The 24,266-nt window shown below is 39.6% G+C and overlaps 1 protein-coding gene and 1 long non-coding RNA gene across 3 annotated transcripts in view; one reads left to right on the top strand and one right to left on the bottom strand.

The window, feature by feature from the left end:
* Nucleotides 1-2,491: 2,491 nt before the first annotated feature.
* The window catches only part of LOC109430297 (protein Skeletor, isoforms B/C), a 215,751-nt gene continuing 193,976 nt past the window's right edge, over nt 2,492-24,266 (bottom strand). The window contains exons 5-11 of one of the 2 annotated variants that reach the window (XM_029867020.2): nt 11,462-11,881; nt 11,353-11,373; nt 10,916-11,279; nt 10,377-10,857; nt 10,183-10,313; nt 3,114-3,283; nt 2,492-3,051 (exon numbers count right to left, since the gene is read on the bottom strand). In XM_029867020.2, coding sequence (XP_029722880.1) covers nt 2,881-3,051; nt 3,114-3,283; nt 10,183-10,313; nt 10,377-10,857; nt 10,916-11,279; nt 11,353-11,373; nt 11,462-11,881 — 1,758 coding nt within the window. In that variant the 3' untranslated portion in view covers nt 2,492-2,880. The remainder of the gene's footprint in view (nt 3,052-3,113; nt 3,284-10,182; nt 10,314-10,376; nt 10,858-10,915; nt 11,280-11,352; nt 11,374-11,461; nt 11,882-24,266) is intronic. The other variant, XM_029867021.2, reaches the window with a different exon arrangement.
* Nucleotides 17,073-19,620, top strand: LOC134286490 (uncharacterized). The gene is made up of 2 exons (XR_009996900.1): nt 17,073-19,122; nt 19,261-19,620. It is a non-coding gene; the product is annotated as an uncharacterized LOC134286490 (long non-coding RNA).

Raw genomic sequence — 24,266 nt, 5'->3', positions numbered from 1 at the left:
ATCGTGCTTGCTATGACAAATTTCATAAGATAGACTTATGAAAAGATCAAAAAAAATTTGAAATGATGCAGACTGGATTCGATCCATGAACGTCGGGATCACCGAGCCCGTGTTTTATCCACACGGCTACCGACGCTTGAAAATTCCATGTTGCTAAACATGAATAAAAGCCAAGCTGTGAGACGATTTTACGTCATAGAGTGACCTTATGAAATTCATCCGAATCATTATGAATTATTTGAAGGCCGTTTCATAAGTTGGGCCTTATGGGAATGTTAAGGTTATTTGGCTGAGTGTACGACCAAATACAACATGATTAGCATTTGGTGGTTATGATTTTGTAACGAGTTTATGTGACTGAAAATTGTTCTTAGTGGTACGACTGTTTGTCTGTGAGCGCTCTTCTACATCGAATGGAGAAATTTACGGAATTTGTTACACACGGTCTTCTGGATTGTTGGTTTAGAAAAAATATATTTTCGGAGCGTAACATGTGTGTTTCATAACAATTAACTTTATGTTTTTCTTTTTTTTTTTAAAATCATCTCAACTGATGAAATGCTTATAAGTGTTAATTTAAAAAATACATTTAAGTTAAAAATGAAATACATGTCGTAAAAGTTGGGCGCATTGTTTCTAAATGTGTATAACGATTTCTTAATCTATCTAAGTAGTGAAATTTCAAAAACACTTAAATCTGAAACATTATTTTATTATTGTCATTTTTACTTTTTGTCGCAAAAATACGATTATAGTTCTTATGTCTTATTGTCACTTACATGTTTACGTTGTCACTGCATTTTCTTATGCAGCTTTAATTTGAATTTGAGTCATTATTCACTTTTTTCAAATTGTCTTATGAATTGATTTCTGCTTATTGTCTCAAGTTTTCTGTTTCGGGCCTTATTGATCCTATCCCATCTTATTTCTGACGAAAATACGGCCAGTATTGATATATTGTTATAATTGATTTTCTAATGACCAAAGAATTTTCAAGGACATAGCAGCGTATTTGCTATTTATTTTTTCAAATAGCATATGTAGTAAAACCATAGATTGTATATAATAAAAACAAATGAACAGATATAGTAACATTCGATGTCAGTTTCCGTGCTATATCTGTGTGACAAAAGCTATGTCATTTGCCAGATATCAGATTTTGATTATTTTTTTTTTTACTTAGAGCTCTAGCACTTGTAAGCACGCTCCCCTTTAAGGTCAGCTTTCGCCGATGTGCATGCTGAGCAGCAGTTTCACCATATTGTTTTTTGTGAACATTAGATTTGGCTTATAACCTAAGAATGTAGGTGTGCTGATATGCACACGTACGCACGCGCAAGCTTCACGCAAAACTCGTCCTCAATCATTCACGAAAGATATGTTTTTCAAGCGATATCGCATGGTTGTGATTTTGTGTAAATTTGTTCTTAGTATGTTCCATCATAAACGGATAATGGATTAAATTTGGCACACGGCGGGTTATATAGCACAGATCTGATTATCTTTCGGTACGACATTAGTGTTACGATGGTAATGTGTCACTATGCTGATTTACAGATGGACGGATATAGATATTACTTCGATTAGTTATAATTTGAATAGGGTGAAGGTCAGAATTTCTATGCATAACAAATAGATGCTTCAGCAAAAAGTGATGAAGTATCATAGTAAATTCAAACTTTTAAAGATAACGTGACAAACGATGTTTTGTTAAAAAAAAGTATAGACGTTGTTGAGACCCAATTGGTATAAGACTTTGAATAACCAATCATAAGATCGTTTAATCACAGACAAACAGACGTAACACTTGCGGAATTTCCATCGACCACGCTTATAACGATCATTTTAAATTTTCATAGTTGTGGCTTTCACAACCAGAGGTGCGCGCATCGTTTTTCTATGCGTTTGACGTTTCACACTAGCGCCTTCTATTGACGATATTGCACAACACAGTGATTCGAGCAACTTTTCCACCAGGTGATGGTAGTGTGAACTGGGCGATGGATTTCCATGAAAATCGTTCAAGGTGTTACGTCTGTTTGTCTGTGGTTTAATTGCAATGTTCTAAATAAATCCTAATATGTCATAGGGGAAATTGTGTATTTTCGGCAGTTTTGTTCTCTTCGTCAAGGGTTTTTTTAAAGGTGTAGAACTCAGAGTTGGCCTCAAATCCTTCCCAATCAAGCTGAATTATATGACCAAGTTTCTGAAAAATTTGGTCGACAAAAACCCCTCATGACGAAGAGAACAAAGCTGCCGATAATACCCATCATCACCCTATATAAATTAAAAGATTTTTTGGAAATGTGGTGCATAAAAATTAATAGTTTGGACGACTGTGATAATTGTTGTATCTTTTAGCTTTCTTGCATTGTTGCATAAGCTGGTTTGACTGTAGCACCCCAATTTTGAAGAAGATAATAGGTGAGCTTGTTCCATACTATTCTGTGTTTGTATTGATACAGCATTTTTCTTTTGTTTTATCTCCAAACGTAAATAAGAACAGCATTAGATTTTAAAAATAATATTCGTCATTGATATTTGTTATGAATAGATATTCCGTACCCAAATTAGTTCAAATGTGTTATTTTACATAAATTTAATGTTTCTGTAAATCTATGTAGATAGAGTAATTGAACACAAAATTGTTTTTGATCTGTTTCCCTCCGTGTTGCCAACTCAAGCCATCAAGCGCCGCTATGGATATGGAATTAACCTCCGCTGGAACGCTACCAAGTGTACTAGATTTAATTCATTAGCTATATTAGTTACTTCCTACCTTTCTATAATCGTTGCAGGCTTTGCAATGGAAAGAAAAACAATGTACAACAATGCTGAACTCAAATCCCTAGGAAGGTTTACCAATTAGGGAAGTTACTATCAGAACAACAGACGCCGTCGCATCATCAGTAAGCTAGTACACACGGTCAGTGCCAGCAGAGGTATGCTGAAAGAACTTACCAAGGACACACCATGCGAACCGTTGATCTCTAACGACATTCCCTCGTTGACGACGTGGATCTTCCAGCCCAGGTTCCGGTGGGTGTAGCACTGGAAGATATCGAATAGAAAATCGTGAATTCTTCAGACAAAAGCTATCTTAATCGACCTACCTGATAGTATACCATGTCTGGAGCATCGAATGGCACGGTCCAGTTCAGGTATCCTGGCTGTCCGTCGGGGTTATCGCACTCCAGTTTCAACGTGGTCATAAATTCTTCAAAGGTTTCGATTTGCTCCGACTTGTCCACGGTTTTGTGTTTCCACTCACAATAATGGCCAACTGTAAATAATAGATAGTTATAAGTTTTGGAATTGCAATGCTGTTATATGTACCTACAACTCTACCCAAGTAACCAAAAACATAGTTATTTCGCCTTACATGTCGATTTATTGCTATTAAGGGGCTGATATGCTCTGTATTAGCCTACCATAGTTATATAAGCCGAAAAAGGCGAAATATCCTGCTAATGGTTACTTGGGTAGCAACACAAGAAATCATTTGCATTGAAAATAGTTCTTTTCTGGGCAGAAGTAATTGACCTAAAAATGGCTTTCCCGGGAAGTTCTTATAAGATTGACCAATGCCAGAATGGAGGGTATGCAAACCTGTGAACAGTTCGGACTAGCACTCCAGTTCTAAATTTCGCTTGAGAACCAACGGCAGGCCTCGTTGGATAAATGTACGACTCGGACTGAAATAGTTAACTTTTCAACTCGTTACATTCCTCTACCCACTGCCTGCTGTTGTTGTAGCCGATAGTGTAGCGAACCGTCAGGTAATCGCTGTGAGTGTAGCTATCGTCTACTCCCCTCTACTTGTTAGGCCAGGGCTACAAAAAGTAACGTCAATAAACGAGTCCGCACCGCTCAGACTAAAGGTACTCTTGGTACCGACATCAGCCAAGTCGGCATCTAATATAACCATTGTCTCTAGCAGGATCTGACCCCGCTGGTTCGTGAAATCACAGACAAACAGACGTAACACTCTTCTAAACGGCTTGGCACATGCATTTAACGATCAATTCAAATTTCATTTGATTTGCGCGATCCTTCCACCAGAGGCGCTAGTATTCGATCGCTTTGACGTTTGCCAGTGTACACGTTGCTGAATGATGCAAACGAAAATTACATGGCCGACAGTGTCTCGGGCGGTTCTACTAACAGGTGGCAGTGTGCTCATGAAAAAGACACCGGGCAAAAGTTGTTGTGCAATTTCCTTTAAGAGTTACGTCTGTTTGTCTGTGGTGAAACGGCTTCCCCATTGCACGACACAGGCATTAAAGTCACCCACGGTCGTCACGTGAACAGCCCGATCAACCACCGCGGAGGCGCCTAACAGCTACAGAAGAAGACTCCGTTTAGTTTGGCGACAACGAAGCCCTCATAGTTAGTAGACATCAACTCCTGGATGGGGTATTTAGCCGTCGTCCATATCGCCATCATTTTTCTGGACCCATCGGAGACCTGATTGCCGTTGCCAGCGGGTACTTGGAACCGCCTGACAAAGTAGTTGCTAAGTTGCGTCACAGTGGTTCAGCTGCGTTACCTGCACAATGAATTGTTCATTACGGCTTTTCTGAAGGCCGGGCACCTTGGGACACCCGTTGAATGCCTGTTGTTCACGGATTTCCCTTAATAAATCAGTCATTTCGGTGGACTAGTGCATTTGCAGTCTTATGACTTGTGTCCTGGTTGCATACACCTAAAGCAATCCTCCGGTGGCACATGAAAGGTCAGATGGCATACTGACCAGCCCCCTTGATCTTCCCTACTTTATCGAAATATTTACGTCCGCCACAGGTAGCTGTACCAAGGCTGCCTGTGTCGCTGTCGGTTACTTTCCGTAGCTGTTACTTACGGTGGTCACCTGCTCCTTGCATTGTTGTCGCAGTGCCGTGACTAGCTCTTCCGCTTCAGTGACCTCGTCTATGTTCTTCACCATCAGAGTCGCTTCTGCTGCACGAGCCCTCACCTCGACCCCTTCGCCAAGGACCTCTACCGCCAGATTTTTGTAGGTGGCGCCCTTGCGTTCCTTGTCGCGCTTACGTCTAATACTGCGCATGCCGGCTCCCAGATCCATGAGCTTGGCATCGCTTCACTTCATCCTCAAGACGTCCTAGTACTCAGACTGTTCGGTCTTGATGACGAGCGCATCGCCGTTCACGCGTTTGGCACCTGCTCTCTTATGCCTTCTTGGTTTGGCGTCCCTGACCTCCTCAAGAAGCAGTTTTTCTTCTTCCTCTTCCGCTCAACTTTCGTCCAAGAGGAGTCCTACCTTTTGGTTTGCCCTACTCTGTGGTTGCTGAGGGCCTAACTACGGTCGCAACCCCCTGTTCCCTTCCATCCGAGACGGGCCAGCATTTTCATGCACACCCTTCCCAGCTGTCCGGGACACCTGGCTGAGGTCCGACTTACCGGCATTACTGACGGGGTTAGTATCCACCTAGCCTTGCGAGCACCGCCAGACAGCTCCTCACCTGACGGCTGCCTCACACGCTTTTGCGAGTGCTTATCAAAAGCTGTCGCAACCACCACAACTTTTAGGCTTCCTGAGAAGGCCTTCGCCTGGGTAGAAGTCGCAACCTTTGCTTTCGCCGGTTCTGCCGTTGCTGCAGTTTTCACGAGTCTCTCGTGATCTGGCTTGGTATCGTCCATCGACTTACGAAGTCGCAACAGGACCGTTTTAAGGTCCTTGCTAATGTTGGACTTCGTGGACGCAAAGCCGATGATCTTGCCAAGCTGCTGCTCAGCCACCTCTATTGCAGACAGCCCATCTCTAGGCCCATCTCATTTTGGCCCTCATCAATCACGATCCGTCTCCTATCTCCCCCGGCAGGCTAGCCGGGGAATAAATCGATGCTCCCACGCTGGTGCTGGCTCCTGCTCCTGACTCCTCACTTTTCCTTAACGGAGACCTACGGACAAACTCGACAAGCCGCGTTGGATAAATGTACGACTCCTGCTGTATAAATCTTCATTCTGCACGATGTAGTAGTTTACGCATTCCAAAACGCTACGTCTGGACAAAAGACTATGTTTTAGCTACAAGGGATTTAGATTGTGCATTGGCCATCGTACACAAATTACGTAACACTATAGGGGGAGGGGGTGGGGTGTCCAGTGTGGCGTTACAACCCATACAAAAATGTTTAGGTTTTCATACAAAAAGCCTTACAAAGGGGGAGGGAGGGGGTTTGAAATAGCCAATTTCAGCGTTACGTAATTTGTGTACCATGCCTTGCATAATTTTTTTAACGGGTGATGCTTTGTTTTCAGTTCTTCAGTAATCTTCTAGGTGATTCTGGAAAATCTCAATACCTTTGTGAAAATTTAATCAAATTTTGTAAAAAATTCACAGCACATAGTTGAAATAAAATACTATCAAACGTATTTATCCAAAACTAGCTGTCCCGGCAAATGACGTACTGCCTGCCTACTGTGTTTTTTGACATTCAGCTCCATAGAAAGTTACCGCTCAAAACGGATGTCCAGAATTTCCTGTTTTTCTTGCCTTACCGGACACTTTTTCCAATTATTTTTTCGCACGAACACGTTGGAGTCCTGCACAAATGCAACAGTTAAAAAATTATTTGCTTCCGTTCACCCGTTCCCGAGCCTATTCGTGACATACAAACACCATTCCATTTTTATTTATATTCAAAATAGGTTTTAATAAAAATATTTTAAGCAATGCAGCTTAGTATATACTATATTGACTTGGGGAAACTTAATCGCTCGAGGATTGCACACACATTAAATGTATGAAAAAAAAAAACCCAGATTAATCCACCTAGCGGTGATAGTGCCTTTCTCGTTGAATATGTACTCATGATCTTTACGTCGACATGAGTCGATCCTGAGAACACTTATACGCTTGATACGATTCATGTAAAATTTTACCTCCTTAAGAGCCCAAATTGTGCACAGTAGCCCATAGCGTGATTTGAGGTGCCGCATGCATGGGTTTGGTGCCCTTTCAGATTTGGCTACTTCCGTCGGGACACTCGAAACCGGTTCCGGAACACTACCGATAGTCTCTAATACAGGGTGTTAGGTTCGTGATTGCAAAACTTTTATTTTTTTTCACCGCGCATCGGCGGCGTTGTCCTTTTATTCCAAGACTGTGTGCGCGGTGTAAAACGAGACACCAGCGTGCGCTAACTCCAGCGGCACAGTGTGCAAAAATGCTTATCTTTACATTGCAAATTCATGATCTGAAATACGATGTTTAATTCTGATTTACAAGAACACGAGAGAAGCTAGACGTTTGATGTCAAAGAACGAATTGTAGAACGGAAAAGGGGCCACAAATTTGCCTAAGTGAAAATTCAAATTTATTGCGCATTTTTTTTTTCAAAAATAATTTACAAAAACAAATAAAAAACACTACTTTCGAGCTTATTTGCTTTAAAAAACTAAGTCATTTAACTAAGCCAATAGATTCAAAGATCCATTTTGGTAGATAATTTAATAATCTTTCGAATGATGGTTAAAAAGCTGCGATAAGTATGACCATTTTCAAGTTATTGCCAGTTTAATTATTATGTAACGGTTGAGATTTGACTGTATGCGTGGAAAATTGTTTTCACCATTTACGATCCTCTATCACTCCTTGAAAAGTTTGCATTCACGAACCTAACACCCTATATAGCCTAAACCTATTGGCTTGCTAAAGTTCGTAAGGTTATCGAAAAAGCCGCGCCATGTTGTGTCGCATGCACAGGTTTGCCTCAATTTCATATTTGGCCGCTTTCGGGGGGACACCCGGAACTAGTCCCGGCACTACCGGTATTCCCTAATGTGATCTTAGCATACTTCCTTGATAACCAGTCATCAGATTATCGAAAACGCCGTTATTTGTTGTATCGTATGCATTGGATTGGTTCTCTTTTATATAAGGCCATTTCCGGTGGAACACCCGGAAACGGTTCCGGAACAAGACCGGTTAAGATATGGTTTGAGACTATTTTCTTGCTAACCGTTCATCAGGTTATCGAAAAGCCGCTGTTTGATGTGTCGCATGAAGGGGATTGCCCAACAAACATTTTTGCTGTATAAGAGTGGAACAAACCACTCTTAAACAAACTTTAGCTTAAGAAACTGTTATTCAGCTACTTCTGTTTCTTGGGTGGTTCACTATTATATTTGAACGTTTCCGGTGAGACATCCGGAACCGGTTCCGGAACACTACCGGTTCAGATATGGTCGAAGACTACTTTCTTGCCAACCTTTCATTAGGTTATCAAAAAAGCCGAGCTCTGATATGTCGTATGCATGAATTTGGTTCACATTTGTATTTGATCATTTCCGGCGGGACATCCGGAACCGGTTCCAGAATACTGCCGGTTAAGATATGGTCGAATACTATTTTCCTGCTAACCGTTCATCAGGTTACCGAAAATGCCGCTGTTTGACGTGTCGCATGAATGAATTATGTTCAATTTTCTATTTGGCTACTTTCATCGGGACCCCCGGAACAGGATGGTCTGATACTGTTTTCCTGCTAACCATTCATCAGGTTATCGAAATTGCCGCTGTTTGATGTGTCGCATGTATGGGTTATGTTCAATTTATATGTCTGGTCCCTTCCAGGGGTACCGGTCTGGAACACCTAAATGGCCATAACTCCGGAACGGCTGGACCGATCCGAACCATTTTCAATAGGAAACAATGGGACCAGATTCGGCGTCGAATAAACCATTGGTCATTAAAATCGGTTGAGGTTTACTGCCAAAAAGTGATGTGAGTTTTTTTGTCCACACACATACACACATACACACACACATACACACACACACACACACAGACATCATCTTAATTCGTCGAGCTGAGTTGATTGGTATATGTGACTCTACCCTCCGGGCCTTCTATCAAAAAGTCATTTTTGGAGTGAACATATAGCCTTTCCAGTACACTTAGTGTACGAGAAAGGCAAAAACAGTCTAAATATTCGGAACCCTCTAATAACTTGGAATTCTAGTACAGGGGATAGACAAAATGATCGGAACAGGTAAAAATTTCTCTTTTTCAAAAAATGTTCAACTAGCTGTAACTTTTTGAAAAGTGCATCAAATATTCTCAAATTTTTACTGTAAGTTCATCAACTAGTTGTATATCAATGGTCCAAATTTATGACTTATATAATGAGCTATGAAAAACCGTTGACTTAACTTAAAATTCTTAACACGGAAGAAAATTATATCGAAAATATAAAACAATTGAAAAAAAAATGAATATTAAGTCTTGCAAGTTGTTTCCTCTTTAAATTGACCATGTACTTAAAAGTGGATCATAAGTCACCCATTTTTGTAAAATACATCATAAGACGCGCCCCCATATAACACCAGTTTTAAAAACTTTAGCAATAAATTTAAGCCCTTCTGTTGTTTGTGAACTTGCAATAGATGTTTGCTTGCCATTCTGTGCAAAAATAGGATTTAGTTTTGTGTTTTCATTAGAGTTACTGGAAATCAAGAAAAAGGGATAAAGCCTACCCACACGCCATGTCCGAACCAGCAGATTATAAAATTTGAATGTACATCGGGTTTCTCTCCACCAAACATCACTATTCAAGCTATATTTTCATTTGCAGAAGGTTTCAAAATATTCTGTCGGTGAAAATTTTTCCATACATTTTGTATGGGAGAGAAATTGGCCGAAAATGAGAATTTCATGCAAATTAGTATGAAAAACAGCTAAAAAGTTGAAAAAATCAAATTTTCCCCGACGAAATATTTTAAAAGCTTCTGCATATGATAATATAGCATGAATTCTGACATTCTGTGGAAAGAACCCCGATGTACATTCAATTTTTATAATCTGCTAGTTCAGACATAGCGTGACCCAGTCTCTCGTACGCTTTTATAGTGCTGTGTTAAGGACAGACTTGTTAGAATCCCAAAATGGCCGCCACAATGGCCGACTTCGGCACCTACTCACGATTTTGAGCGCACAAACCTCTTCGTAAACAAAACCAGCGCACTTCATCTTCTGATTTTAAGCTTATTACAAGTGAGCAAGAACAGAATAACAAAATTCACTGTTGTTTGAAGCTCGCTTCTTGAGATTTGTGCGTCTGAAGTTCCAATGCATTATTGAAGCGGGATTTCAAGACGTTTGTCCTTAAAACATGTTATTTTGGCCCAAATGATTTCTTGAAAAAGTCTACCAATCACATACCTGCAGTAGGATAAGGATTGCGGTCCTTGTCATAGGCAACACCAGCAAATACAGTTTCTCTCTCTTGTTGCGTTGCAGTATTCTGTCCGAATCCACCCTCAGGCGAGTCGGTAATGTAAAATGGATGAAATCTGTGGAATAAAGTAGATCGGCAATGTAATCATCTAAGGGTAATTACATAACTTGTTCCTTACTTGGCTGGTTGGGTTTGATCATCACCGCCTTCCACAATAAATGTATAAGTTTTGCCTCGTTCTACATACACTTCTGGAATGAGCATATCGTTCAGGTACCATGCGATTCCCCAAGAGGGGTGACCCGTCATCGGAGTGTAACCCCGTTTTCCACCGGTTGGACCGATCCTTGCTTTGATGAGCGATTCTCGGCTAATGATTCGTTTGGTCCATATTTTTGGTCCTTTGGGATCAATTACACTATCCAAAGCATCGGTGCACGTGTGATCATTAGTGGAAGAAAAGTTGATCTGGATGTCCTGCACCGTAACGTCTCTAAAGTTGTGAGCATTCACTTCACTTAGAGAATTTAGTGGACCAATGGCCGCTACCACCGATATCTGCCGATCGGTTGGATAAGGTTGATCACTAGCTGCTTCGTTGGTGTGTAGAAGACGACGATACTTTATTTTCGTTACACCTTGACGGCGATCTCCAGAAACTTCAAAAAGAGAATAATTAGGAATGTACGTTAAATCTTTCAACTTTAGCCAACTTACTTAGCTCAGCGTCATTTCGACCGCCTATCCGCTCATCTGGACATGCTCCATGTTTGCCATCGCACTGGGATAGGGCCGACAAGTAGTAATCTTCCGCACGGAACTTCCGTAGCTTACGATCATAGAATGCCACAATCACGTCCGAACCGACCATCTGTGGCTGTCCATTCCTGCCAGATATACCAAATGCCATATACTGGTCCTCGTCGATTCTGCCAATCAGTTCAAGTTCAACGTATTCTCCTACAATCTGCCACATAACGTTCAATCTACCTAGCAGTAGCTCTTTACAATTGACAGATGGTTTGGAAGTCGCCGTTGGATGTCCGAACGAGGTCACCGTTGGAATAGTAGATGATGTAGTCTGTAAGCATAATTCAGATTCAGTTTCCAGTAGTTCAATCAATTTCTTATAGACAAGCAAAACTTGTGCTTACCGGCTTATACCACCAAGGCGGCTGCAATTTGTTAGAATTCAGTTTACTATTGTTAATCACTACAAGCAACCACCACCACATCCTCCCCCACCATGAAAACCCAACTTACCGCTATTTTTGTTTGGCCAAGCGCTGGCGGAATGTCCAGGTCCTTCGGAATGTAGACATGCCCAAAGTTGTGCCGATATTCGACGCACCACACGGCCAGCCAATCGATGTCGTATACGGTCAGGTTACCGGGCAGTTGAATCTCAATATCTTCGCCTTGGTAGCCTCGCAGTGGTTCCAGCGAGCCCACCTCATTAGGAACTTTGATACCCATGATGTTCGGTTCGGAGCCATTGCCCACCCAAAAGTACGCATCAGGCCCGGCCCCGTCGTAGTGGAGGTTTGGGATGTAGAATGTTTTTGCGTCCAGAATGCTGATGTTACTCGAGCGGAGCCCATGGGCGAGCCGTTTGAATTCCGGCAGTACACGTGGCTTCGGTACGTCCAAGCCCGGTGGGATGAATACTTCACCGAAATCGACCTGGAATGGAGAAGATAAGTTTCACTGATATTAATACATCAACAAAAAATTCCTCAAAATCTTTTCAGAAACCCTTGGGAGTGCTTTTGGTTAACACCCTATTGAGAGTTCTAGTGGTGTCTAAAGAATTTTTTCGTTTTTGACGAACCATTTAGTGCAATTTATGAAAGTTTTTTTCAAAGACTTGCACATTTTTAAAACACGATGGGGTATTTATTCTGATAGGGTATATGTACCATTCCTTGGCCTAATTTGCAAGCCGCCTTGACAATTTTGACCATAACTCATGAATTAATAGCACTAGAAATAATATGTCGACCCTATTACACACTCAAGGCAATGCATGTTTCACCAATTGGAAGTAAACTTTCGTAAATATTCAAGATTTTACTTAATCAAGTTGAAAAGATTCGATGCGATGGTATGCAACGTTGGTCTATGGTACAAACATTGGCCTATTAGTGGATACAATGTTGGCCTATTGCTATCCATGCACTAGATCCACTAATTATCTCATTTTTTAAATATTTCTGCTGAAGTATTATCTCTGTTTGTTCACCAATCTTACTTTTAAATTATATTTTCGGAGCCAAATTTTCAAAAAACTATAAATAAATTACTTTAACTAAAGTTCTTTCTTAATTTAGTAACGAATACGACGCAACCCTATTATTGTGTTATATTTTTACAGTCACCGCACAACAAATTTTTCTTCCTGTTTGTTCTTTCTGGTTCTTTCGCAAGAAATGCTGTTGACGTCTTTTTATCGCTGTTTTTGACTTCACTTTACTAATGGGCCAAGATTTGGGTACATAGTGAAAAAAATGTCCTCAATATTCGGCCCACATTCAATTTGTAAAATAGTTATTATTCGTTGAAAACAAATACACAAGTTCAAAATAGCGTCTTTGACCGTCGCATCAAATGTTCAGTTATTGAAAAGTCATTTCGAAATGTTCCAGAATCATGCCATTTATGATAATGTGTATATACTGTCCACTAAGCCGAAGAATCATTGCGTCTTCAATAGCTAAACAAAGTGACGTTTTCATTCAATTTTAATGTTCCAAAGTGCTAAAATTGAAACGAAATGTTACAGTTGTTTGGCGCATAGCTTTTCCGATATCCAGTTATGCGTGTTTGTTTGAGTTTTTGGTTTACATTGAGATAGGCCGAACGAGGGGACTATGCCAACGAAGCATCCCGATACCCTATATTTCTGACGGTGTTCCGAAAATTCTTTGATCAGAATTGCTAGGGAACATCTGGTGAACATATTTTAAAAATTTATGTTTTTTTAAATTCTTATTCTATTAACCTAATTTACAGCTCTTTTGTCCACTAGGGCACTACGTGAGCGATTCCAATTGGACGCTGCACTTACGCTTTGTATATCGCCTAAGTGTATTCTATTCTAATTCTGCTACATGTATCGAACTGGTGCCTTTGTGCTGCTTCCATTTCTCTACCCTGTCCACGGTAGAATGGTGAGCACGATGATGTTGTGGGCTGCTGTTCCTTTTCCAGTCCAATTGGAGGTCGTCCATTATGAGTTGCGGTTCGCCGATATCCAAATTCCGGGTCCGTTGAAGCTATATGCTCCGAAGAGGGTCAGGTGTCAGCTGCTCTCGGGTGGAAGAGCAACTGACGAACAATTGCAAGTGCCGGGGCTGGGATCGAACCCATGACCATCCGCTTATGAAGCGAACGTGTGGATCACTGCGCCACGGGCCCTTAAAAAAATTATGTTGGAAAAGCCATTTTTTATGAATTTGGAGATTTTTTGATGGAATTCAAAGGAGATTCATCTCTACATACAGTGACCGGCACAAAAAAAGATCCACCATTTAGTAAACACAGTTTCTAATGAAAACTACATGCAAAAATGATAGAATATACCTTTCAATGAATGCACTTCATCCATTTTACATTGTTTTAGTAATCTGTGTTGAAAAATGTTTGGTTTTTGAAGAATACTGCACAGCAAAAAAAATCTTGTGATATCACATCATTTTCGCTGCACATCAGTCGCGTCGTAAATATGATGTACAAAATTACATTCCTTCCACGCAGCAAATTAGCCGCCCAGCTAGAAAGTGGGTCTAGCAATCGCTAGAACCGGAACGATGAATGAATCATATATAAGTAAAATAATGGCATGGATTCGAACAGACATCCGTTGATTGTGAGGCATATTCCTTGCCTCTCGGCCATTTCACCGAGTTAGAAGGTAGATGATAATTAAGATACTGTTTCTAGGTATCTGCTGGAATGGGTTTGTTGACACTTTCCGGTGTCAACAAGGATGTACATGGTGAGTGTGATAAATGTTGGAAAACAATGTAACCGAATGAAATTACGTTCGAAAATGGATACATCGCCAAAAATTACGCGCTTGGATATTACAAAATTATTTACTGTGTGTGATATCTGATAAAATTGAGAAAATTGCTTAAAAATTGGGTATGACAGAAAAAAAGATCCACATATAGCAATTAATTCTGAAACTTCAAAATTTCGCCAAATTATCTCACTTTTTGCTTCTTGGTGTATGTTGTTGTGATGTTTTTGACAAATAAAATTTATTTTGACAAGAGTTTTATCAATTTTAGGGTGATATGGGGTGAATTTATTCTACATGGTGTGTATCATGGGTCAATTATCCCTAAACCACAGAAACTATATGTAAGCATTAATGAATGCTATTATTCTACAATATAACAATAATTCAGCTTGCAGACATGCAGGGATGTACTTTTTTTTGACAATGTTTATGGGTTTTGGTCGATCAATGCAAAGAAATTCATGTATCGTGACCTTTATTAAGGAGTTTTTGATAATTCAAAACACTCTCACGTTTGTTTATCGCAATGATCACCTCCATCTGCTTGTGATACAGCTTGCTAGAGGTGAATTCTATCATATACACTTAGATAATAACAAATTTTCAACGTATCACAAGTGATACAAACGGTGTATATTCAAAATGTTAACTTTTAAGTTAAAGTTAAAAGTTTTAACATTAAATCACAATGGAATTAAATTAAGCGCACACATAAAATGAGTGATTGCAAGCATTACTAGCGTAAAATCATGTTGGTGTCTTCGGCACATATTTTCCTTGCATTCTAACGTAAACAATTTCCAAAGACATCTAGATGATCTGATGCTTTATTTTTTGAAAATATTCAATTTTGAGAATGGGCATATTAACCCTCTAATACCCAAATTTTTGATTTTGATCTAAATATCATTTTTCGTCATCTAAAATCGATTTAAACATGTTTTGGAAGATGATTCTTTTTAATTCTCGATTTCGTGAATTTCAGTTTTTGATTTTTCTAATTTTTATTTTTGAACATCCCCACACTTTTATATTTTTCCTGGAAGCCAATTTGGGGAACGGATTTTTTGAGATGAAAACATTTTGAGATTTTATGATTATTGTTGAAATATTATTATTTTAAATTTTTTTCACATAAAATTTTATTTTCCGTGTAATTTTATGGAAAATAATTTTAGAGTGCATTCCCTTAAACCAAAGGTTCCCAAACTTGTCGGAGCAATCGCCCCCTTGAAGCTGTTGAAAAATATTTTAGCCCCCCTAAGTTTGCATTTTTTTTAAATAAGATTCAAAATTTTGAAATTGTATTAAAATCTACAAATTCTGTCTATTTCGTAGGTTACTGGAACAAAATTTTTTAATTTTCACTGTATTTTTTTGATTTTTTGAAAATGTTTTGACACGCCAAAAAAAATCATTACATTTTCATTCAACTTCCAGTCTATAATTCATAAAACAGAATAGTGACTAAATAACTTTATATTAAATTTATATTTTTGGAGAATTTTAAGAAAATGTAACTCAATATAATTTTTTTCAAATATCGAAGAAAGAAGATTGAAAGTATGGATTCAGCTTTGTAAGTCGTCTTGGTTTTGCTGACAAAAACTTCAATAGTTCGGCAAAGATTGAAACTTTACCGAAAATTAGATAATCTGTAATAAATATGCCAAATAACAAAACAAAAACCTTTCAAGTAGAGTGGCAAATATCAGCAATTTTACCAAATATGTAGGCGTAAAATGTCATCTTGAATATCAACTTCGAATAGCGAGAAATTTGTAAAATCAAACCTGGAATAAAATCATTAAGTTCAGAATTTTGTTTAAAATTCTTTGAAAAACTCTGGTAAAATCAAAATACTTCCATAGTTTTCCTATATCCTGAAATATATGAAAGCTTTAAGAAAAAAATCGCGTTTTGAATTCACACCTGATACAAATCAAGGACAGACAAGTTTCGTATTTCTTGATACATAAAGAATCTATAAAATCATTTTGTTGCAAATTTTCATTATTACTTCATTTTCAAAAAAAATATCAGATAACAAAAGTGTAACATGCTTTCTCACTACATATGTAAATGTTAAAATTTCAAACATGTATTAAGTATTAAGTGCATTCAGTAGATTTATTATTTTAAATCAGATGTTATTTGATGTTTCAAAAAAAGCCAAAAATTGTTATTTTAGAAAAGAACTGAATAGCTTCAACTGAATGGCTGATGACTCAAAAAAAGAACATGATCAAATTCTCCGAAATAATTGGACTTTGGTTGAGATTCAATTTTCAAAATGATTTTTTCTATAAACAATTATAACCCCTTGAAGGGGAACTTATTCTATTTATTGGTAACTGTCTTCTTTGCGTCATTGGGTTGATAGATTAAGCCTGTTGAATCCAAAATTGACATAAAAAAATTTCCAATCGAGCTGAATTATTCGACCAAGATTCGGACAATTCTAATGACAAAAACTACTCTTGACGTAGAGACCGAACTGTCAAAAAATACCTACAATATCTCTAAATGAAATGGTTTTTGGAGAATCGCCCCCTTGTTGGATTTTTGGCCCCCCAATTTCTTATTTTACAATTTTCGCCCCCTTTGATATCGTTTTCGCCCCCTAGGGGGCGATTTCGCCCACTTTGGGAATCACTGCCTTAAACTATTAAACAAGGATAGAATGATTTGGGAAAAATTAAAAATATGTTAATTGTAGCGATTCAATACAACATAAACAATGACTTCTAAAAGGTAACTAAAACATCAATTTTTCAATGATTTTTAAAAAATGTAAATACGCTTAATACCAAAAACCATTTTGAGATATATAGAACAGTCCTGAATATCAGCCAAAAATATAAAAAAAAAGATTTTTCACGAAACAAAAATTACAAAAATGCTCAAACTATACCCCGTCTAAAGGCGGGATTGGGTATTAGAGGGTTAAAGTGACAGTCGAATTTGACGTGAAAAGTTATCATTATGAATATACACCGCTCGTATCACTTGTGATACGTTGAAAACCTGTTATTATCTAAGAGTATATGATAGAATTCACCTCTAGCAAGCTGTATCACAAGCAGATGGAGGTGATCATTGCGATACACAAAAGTGAAAGTGTTTTGAGTTACCGAAAAATCCTTAATAAAGGTCACAACACATGAATTTCTTTGCATTGGTCGACCAAAACTCATAAAAATTGTCAAAAGAAGTACATCCCTGCATTTCTGCAAGCTGAATTATTGTTAAATTTTAGAATAATAGCATTAATTAATGCTGACATATAGTTTCTGTGGTTTAGGGATATTTGACCCATGATAACACCATGTGGAATAAATTCGCCCCATATCACCCTAAAATTGATAAAATTCTTGTCAAAATAAATTTCATATGTCAAAAACTTCACAACAACATACACCAAGAGACAAAAAGTGAGATAATTTGGCGAAATTTTGAAGTTTCGGAATTAATTGCTATGTGGATCTTTTTTTCTGTCATACCCAATTTTCAATTCTTATCAGAAATCACAGTATTCTTCAAAAACCAAACATTTTTCATCATAGATTACTAAAAGATTTTAAAATGGATGAAGTGCATTCATTGAAAGGTATATTTTATCATTTTTGCATGTAGTTTTTATTAGAAACTGTGTTTACTATATGGTGGATCTTCTTTTTGTGCCGGTCACTGTATCTATCACTGGCAAAATACTTCACCATTGATTAGTGTAGCTTCCAACCGTTCGTAGGAGTTAGGTATAGACGAGCGCAGCGAAGAGTTCTGGGTTCACTCATATGGAGAGGGCCGATTCACCAACATCAGCATAATAAACTTACACAGCCCTTACTCCGGAAGCACTGATGATGGCAAAGACGCATTTTGGATTGGAAAGTTCAGCGCTCACCAACTGACGAACGAAAATGGCCTACGCCTCGTTGATTTCGCCACCTCCAAAAACATGGTCATTGGTCATTCGTAGCACCTTCTTCCAGCATAACCTTTCTTATCATTACACCTAGAGAATGCCGTAGCAAACGGAATCGAAAATCGACCACCTTCTGATTAATGGACGGCACTTCTCCAACATTATCGTCGTCATGACCTAACGTGGCGCTAACATCGACTCTGGCCACTACCTGATAATAGAGCGTGAACTGCGTACAAAACTCTCCGTTATTAACAATGTACAGTACCGGTGGCTGCCCCAGTATGATCTAGAGTTACTAAAGGAAACGGATGTCAATACCGCATACACGCAGTACGTAGAGCGGAGTCGACGAAACGATTGGTTCGACGAGAAGAACACAGCGAGGGCGATAATAATGCTGCAGTAAATAACCCGACATGAACGTGGAGCAATACAGGCAAAAGCGAAATCAGAATACCCGCCTCTTCCAGAAAAAAAGTGTCACTTAGCTTAGCTTAGACTGACTGCACACATCTATGGTTGCTATTCCGTGATTGACCCGAATCAATGACAGTTGCACAATGAATCAACTGAATAATTGGCTGGGAGTGGTCAATATTCTCACTGTGCACGCTTCAGAGACTCTCTTTAACGGTACAATAACGGCGCCGGCCACGTCCTTGCAGTCAGGTTGGAAGAGGGAAGGAATATTAGTAACAACCTTTGTTAAGTGAAGGCCCGCGTTTACCGCTGCGACTCCACCAAAGGCTGCAGGAAGGAGTGTTTGTTAGTAGGAAAGGTATCGTTGGGTCTGGATTCACTTTGATAAGTAATATGACCTTCGTGTCATGCTGGTTGCCGCGCTATTGTTTGCTTTACGCGGAAAGCAAACAATCGACCACCCGCATCAGGTGGTCGCTTAATATGCAATCTAACACGCTATTATTCGCTTCACTCGGAAAGCAAACAATCGATCACCCACGTCAGGTGCTCACTTCATATTTCGAATCGAACCGCGGTAGCTAGTCGCCAAATATTTTACTGCAAATGACACGACCGAACATGCAAGCTGACGCACTATTGTTCACTTCATATGAGAAGCAAACAACTGATCACCCACGTCAGGTGATCGTTCAGTGTTGCTACAAAAGACGCGACACAACGAAATGCTCATTTCCGAATAGGGAAAAAGAAAAATCGAATGACCGAAGCAAAAGCGCGCGACACCGGCACCCCCGTCCCGTCGTCGGTGCCCCGCAGAGAAGAAAAAAAAAATCGCAAAAATCTAGCAAAGCGAGCGCGCGAAACTTTGCTGCTGCCGAACTACCGCACACTACTGACTGCTTGGCGTCCCGTCGTCGGAGCCCCGCAGAGAAGAAAAAAAAAATCGCAAAAATCTAGCAAAGCGAGCGCGCGAAACTTTGCTGCTGCCGAACTACCGCACACTACTGACTGCTTGGCGTCCCGTCGTCGGAGCCCCGCAGAGGGAAGAGGAAAAAAAATCGCAAAAATCTAGCAAAGCGAGCGCGCGAAGCTTTGCTGCTGCCGAACTACCGCACACTACTGACTGCTTGGCGTCCCGTCGTCGGAGCCCCGCAGAGAAGAAAAAAAAATCGCAAAAATCTAGCAAAGCGAGCGCGCGAAACTTTGCTGCTGCCGAACTACCGCACACTACTGACTGCTTGGCATCCCGTCGTCGGAGCCCCGCAGAGGGAAGAGGAAAAAAAAATCGCAAAAATCTAGCAAAGCGAGCGCGCGAAACTTTGCTGCTGCCGAACTACCGCACACTACTGACTGCTTGGCGTCCCGTCGTCGGAGCCCCGCAGAGGGAAGAGGAAAAAAAATCGCAAAAATCTAGCAAAGCGAGCGCGCGAAGCTTTGCTGCTGCCGAACTACCGCACACTACTCTCTTCCAGAAAAAAAGTGTCACCTGGAAGAAGTGGAGTGCGAGGAAAAGGAACCACTGTGCCGTTCACAAGAAAAACGGAAGTTCAACCAGAATCTCAACGTATTTCGCAAACGCTTCGTGCCGCAAGCCGAAATCTGCAAGGGATAAGAACGGGAGCCTGCTGACGGACAAACGTCAGGTGATCAAAACCGAGAAGCAGCCCTTCGACGAGCACTTGAATGGTGAAGAGAATGTAGGCATGGGGATCAAAGCGCTGGGAGAAACGACTATGTTGGTGCAGCAGAGGACGGGAATGAACCAACTCCCACGCTTAGGGAAGTTAAGGATGCCACTCACCAGCTTAAAATCAACAAAGCTTCTGGTAGCATGATATCGCACCGCAGCAGAACTCATTAAGATGGGCCCGGAAAAGTTGGCCTCCTGTCTGAACCGGTTAGTAGTCAAGATATGGGAAACCAAACAGCTATCGGAGAAGTGGGAGGTAGGGATACCCGAGCAAAGTCTGAGAGCAAATTGAAAACAAACTTTGTTGTTGTGATATTGCAAATTGTGATAACTCAGGTTGTTGTCGTTTTGGTCGTTTTAACGGTTAAAACATCAAAAATGAGAGCAGAAAAATGTTCCCGTAACAGCAAGTTGAAAACAATTCCTGCTATCAGTGATAGCAAATTGATTACTGTTTTTGATATCAGTACGAAAAAATAGAATAATCGTTAGATATAGGGTTTTTTCGATTGATATATAATCCTAAATGCCATAAGATAATTACACTAATGGTTACACAATCCTTGAAATTATTATACAAAGTTGCCTAGAAGTTTTGAAGTAACTTAAAAACTTATTTTTATAATAGTTGAGAGTGACAGCAAAACGAAATCTACGTTTGAAATCAAACATAGTCATAGCCATAAGATAATTACACTAATAATTACACAATCCTTGAAATTATTATACAAAGTTGCCTAGAAGTTTTGAAGTAACTTAAAAACTTATTTTTATAATAGTTGAGAGTGACAGCAAAACGAAATCTACGTTTGAAATCAAACATAGTCAAGACCAACTGATATCAAAATGTGATATCAATTTGCTGCATACAAATCGAGTTTTCGATTTGCTATCATTTTGTTGTTAGACTCTGCTCGGGTAATCTGTCACATCCACAAGAAAAGCAACAAGTTAATGTGTGAGAACTTTCGAGCGATAACCATGGTCTGGGACCATTTGGGAAGGAGCACCTATTTTGGGCACTTGCTGCTATAATTCAGTCAATTTTAAACCGATTGACTTGAATTTTTGTACATGGCTAGATACTGTGCGTATCCGATCGTGTTTCAAAAATCAAGTCAATCGGTTCAAAATTGACCGAGTTATAGCAGCAAGTGCCCAAAATAGGTGCTCCTGCCCAAATGGTCCCGGACCCTACTATCCCAAATCATCGGCCAGTGGACAATGGACTAGATCTTCACTGTACAGCAAATTCTCTAAAAATGATATATGAATACTAGATCCCAACGCATCACCTGTTCATCGACTTCAAGGCGGTATACGATATGGCCCTGGAAGGTGTTATGTGACGAGTTGGGCTCAACAGCCGAGACGATCTTCACGAAATCTGATCAATATGTCTGTTTTGCGGATGACATGGATATCATTGCTAGAACATTTGGAACGGTGGCAGAACTGTACAGTGTACACCTACCTGAAACGTAAAGCAGAAAATGCCGCAGTTGAATGCGACTAAAACAAAGCTAATGCTGATAGGTGGGACTGAACGAGACAGGACAAGCTTTGACAGCAATGTCACGATAGACGGGGATACTTTCGAGGTGGTAGAAGAATTCGTCTACCTCGATTTCTTGCTAACGGCTGACCATAACGTGAGCGGTGAAATACGAAGGTGCTATATCAATAATGGAAGTCGTGCCTATTACGGACTCCACAAGACTCTGCGGTCAAAAAAGTTTTACCCTGCACCAAATGAACCTGTACAAGACGCTAACAAGACCGGTGGTCCTCGACGGACACGATACATAGACTATGCTCGATGAGGACCTGCAATAGGGTGGCCCACACTTATATGAAAAACAAAAATTTCGAAAAATGCCAAGTCTTACCTCCTAAATCAGTTGTTTTGGACTCCCAGAAGCTACGTTCAAAATTTAAACAAAATCGGTTGAGCTTAAGGGGGCGCTCAAAACGCTTGAAGTTTGTATGCAGAAATTTGAAATTTTCGAATTTTTCCGCTAGGTGGCGCTGTAAGCGTTCAATAAATAAACCCCTTTGTATTGTTGTAGGTGACTATATGCCAAAGAACTTTGTCGAAGACCGCGAAGTGATCCGACGGCTGTGAAAAAAGTTATGCCCTAGGCATAGTGAGGCAAAGTATTGAGATTTCATTATTGATATTACATATTCCTTTTACATGTATTGGAAAAACAACAATAAAGTTTATCCTCACTTTACTTAGGGTATAACTTTTTTCACAGACGTTGGATCATTTTGCGGTCTTCGACAAAGTTGTTTGGCATATAGTCAACTACAATAATACCAAAGGGTTTGATTATTGAACGCTTACAGCGCCACCTAGCGGCAAAATTCGAAAACTTAAAATTTCTGCATACATTTGGCCAAGTTTTCCCATACAAACATAAAGCGTTTTGAGCGCCCCCTTAGGCTTAATTGATTTTGCTCAATTTTTGAACGTAGCTTCTGGGAGTCCAAAACAACTGATCTAGAAGGTAAGACTTGGCATTTTTCGAATTTTTTGTGGGCCACCTTAACCTGCTAGCACTCGGAGTTTTCCAGCGCCGCATAAGGACGATCTTCGGCGGCTTGCAGGAGAATGATGTGTGGCGGCGAAGGATAAACCACGAGCCCGCTGCATTATAAAGTCAAACCACCATCCTGCAAGTGGCCGAGGCTGGATGGATACTGTGAGCAAGGCACGTTGCCAGAATGCCGGACTACAACCCTGCAAAGTTCGTGTTTGCTAATCATCCGGTTCGTAGGCGTGGAGCGTAAAGAGCACGATAAGCAGACCAGGTGGAGCGTCATCTGACGAGCATTGGGCGTGATCGACGTTGGAGAGCTGCAGCAGCAAATCGATAGTTGATTCAATGTTATCATGAATTTGACGATGAACTAAATAAATGAAATAAATCTTAAAGATCTGCAATGATTTGTGACGTATACTCACATTATGAAACAAATGAAATACTGCAGATTCTACCCGAATAAAAAATACAGTAGAAAAACCGAACGTTATATTGTAACAGTACTATTTAGAACCATATTTTTACAATAGACTCCACTGTAAAAATAAAAATACAAAAACAATCAGATGTAATGTTGGATACCATACCGTGAATTGTAAATAAGATTTTTACAATATATTATACAGGTTGTTAAGTATCGTAACAATATAAAAAAATATTTTTCTCCATATATATTTTTTTGCAAAACCATACATTTTATTGTTAATGAATTGTTCAAAAAACTGATACGTGGGTTTAAATATACCGTACATTGTATGGTACATGAATGGTTTCAAACAATAAAATGTACCGTAAATAAATTGTTTTTAATTGTAATTTCACTACTGGTTATACATTTAATCAAATGGTTTTGGAATGGTTCTCTTTTGTTATGTTGAATTGTTTTACATTACATAAACCATATATTGTTATATTATCTTGCCATTTTCCTCCTGTTAATGGCATCTTAGGCTTATTAGATTTATTAGAATGCTCTTTGGGAATTCCCAGAGCGTTTTGGATAACCTTTCATATATAGGATCGCCCACGTCTAAGTCTGAGTAGTCTCTGATTGCATTAACAGTTGAAGCTTAGGCTCCCATTCCCCACCAGCCAGATAACCGGGTTTCGCAAACTAAGCATTATTTGTGGCAACACTTTGAGCGGCATGATAGAACTATGCCGAACGCGCTAAGTGTTATTAGACCACTAATGTAGTTGCATGAAGTGGGTGACGAGGTACATAAGTATCATTACAGCGTGCTTAACCGTTATTGCAATATTGAGGCACCAGTTTGACTAAAATTTGAAATACATAACAACTCATGAGATAACTGTCAAGTTCGATTCAAATATAAGTTAGGTTAAAAAGCGAACCCGCAGACGAACCTATATTAAAAGTCATTTCAGTATTCAGTCCAGTCCATATGTTAAAGATGGCTCTACGTCAAAGATAAAGTTTGTCAACC

Source organism: Aedes albopictus, chromosome 1, assembly GCF_035046485.1.
Source record: "Aedes albopictus strain Foshan chromosome 1, AalbF5, whole genome shotgun sequence".
NCBI classification, from domain to species: domain Eukaryota; kingdom Metazoa; phylum Arthropoda; class Insecta; order Diptera; family Culicidae; genus Aedes; species Aedes albopictus.
The sequence above is the reverse complement of the archived record's forward strand: the minus strand, read 5'-3'. Positions and strand labels throughout refer to the sequence as shown.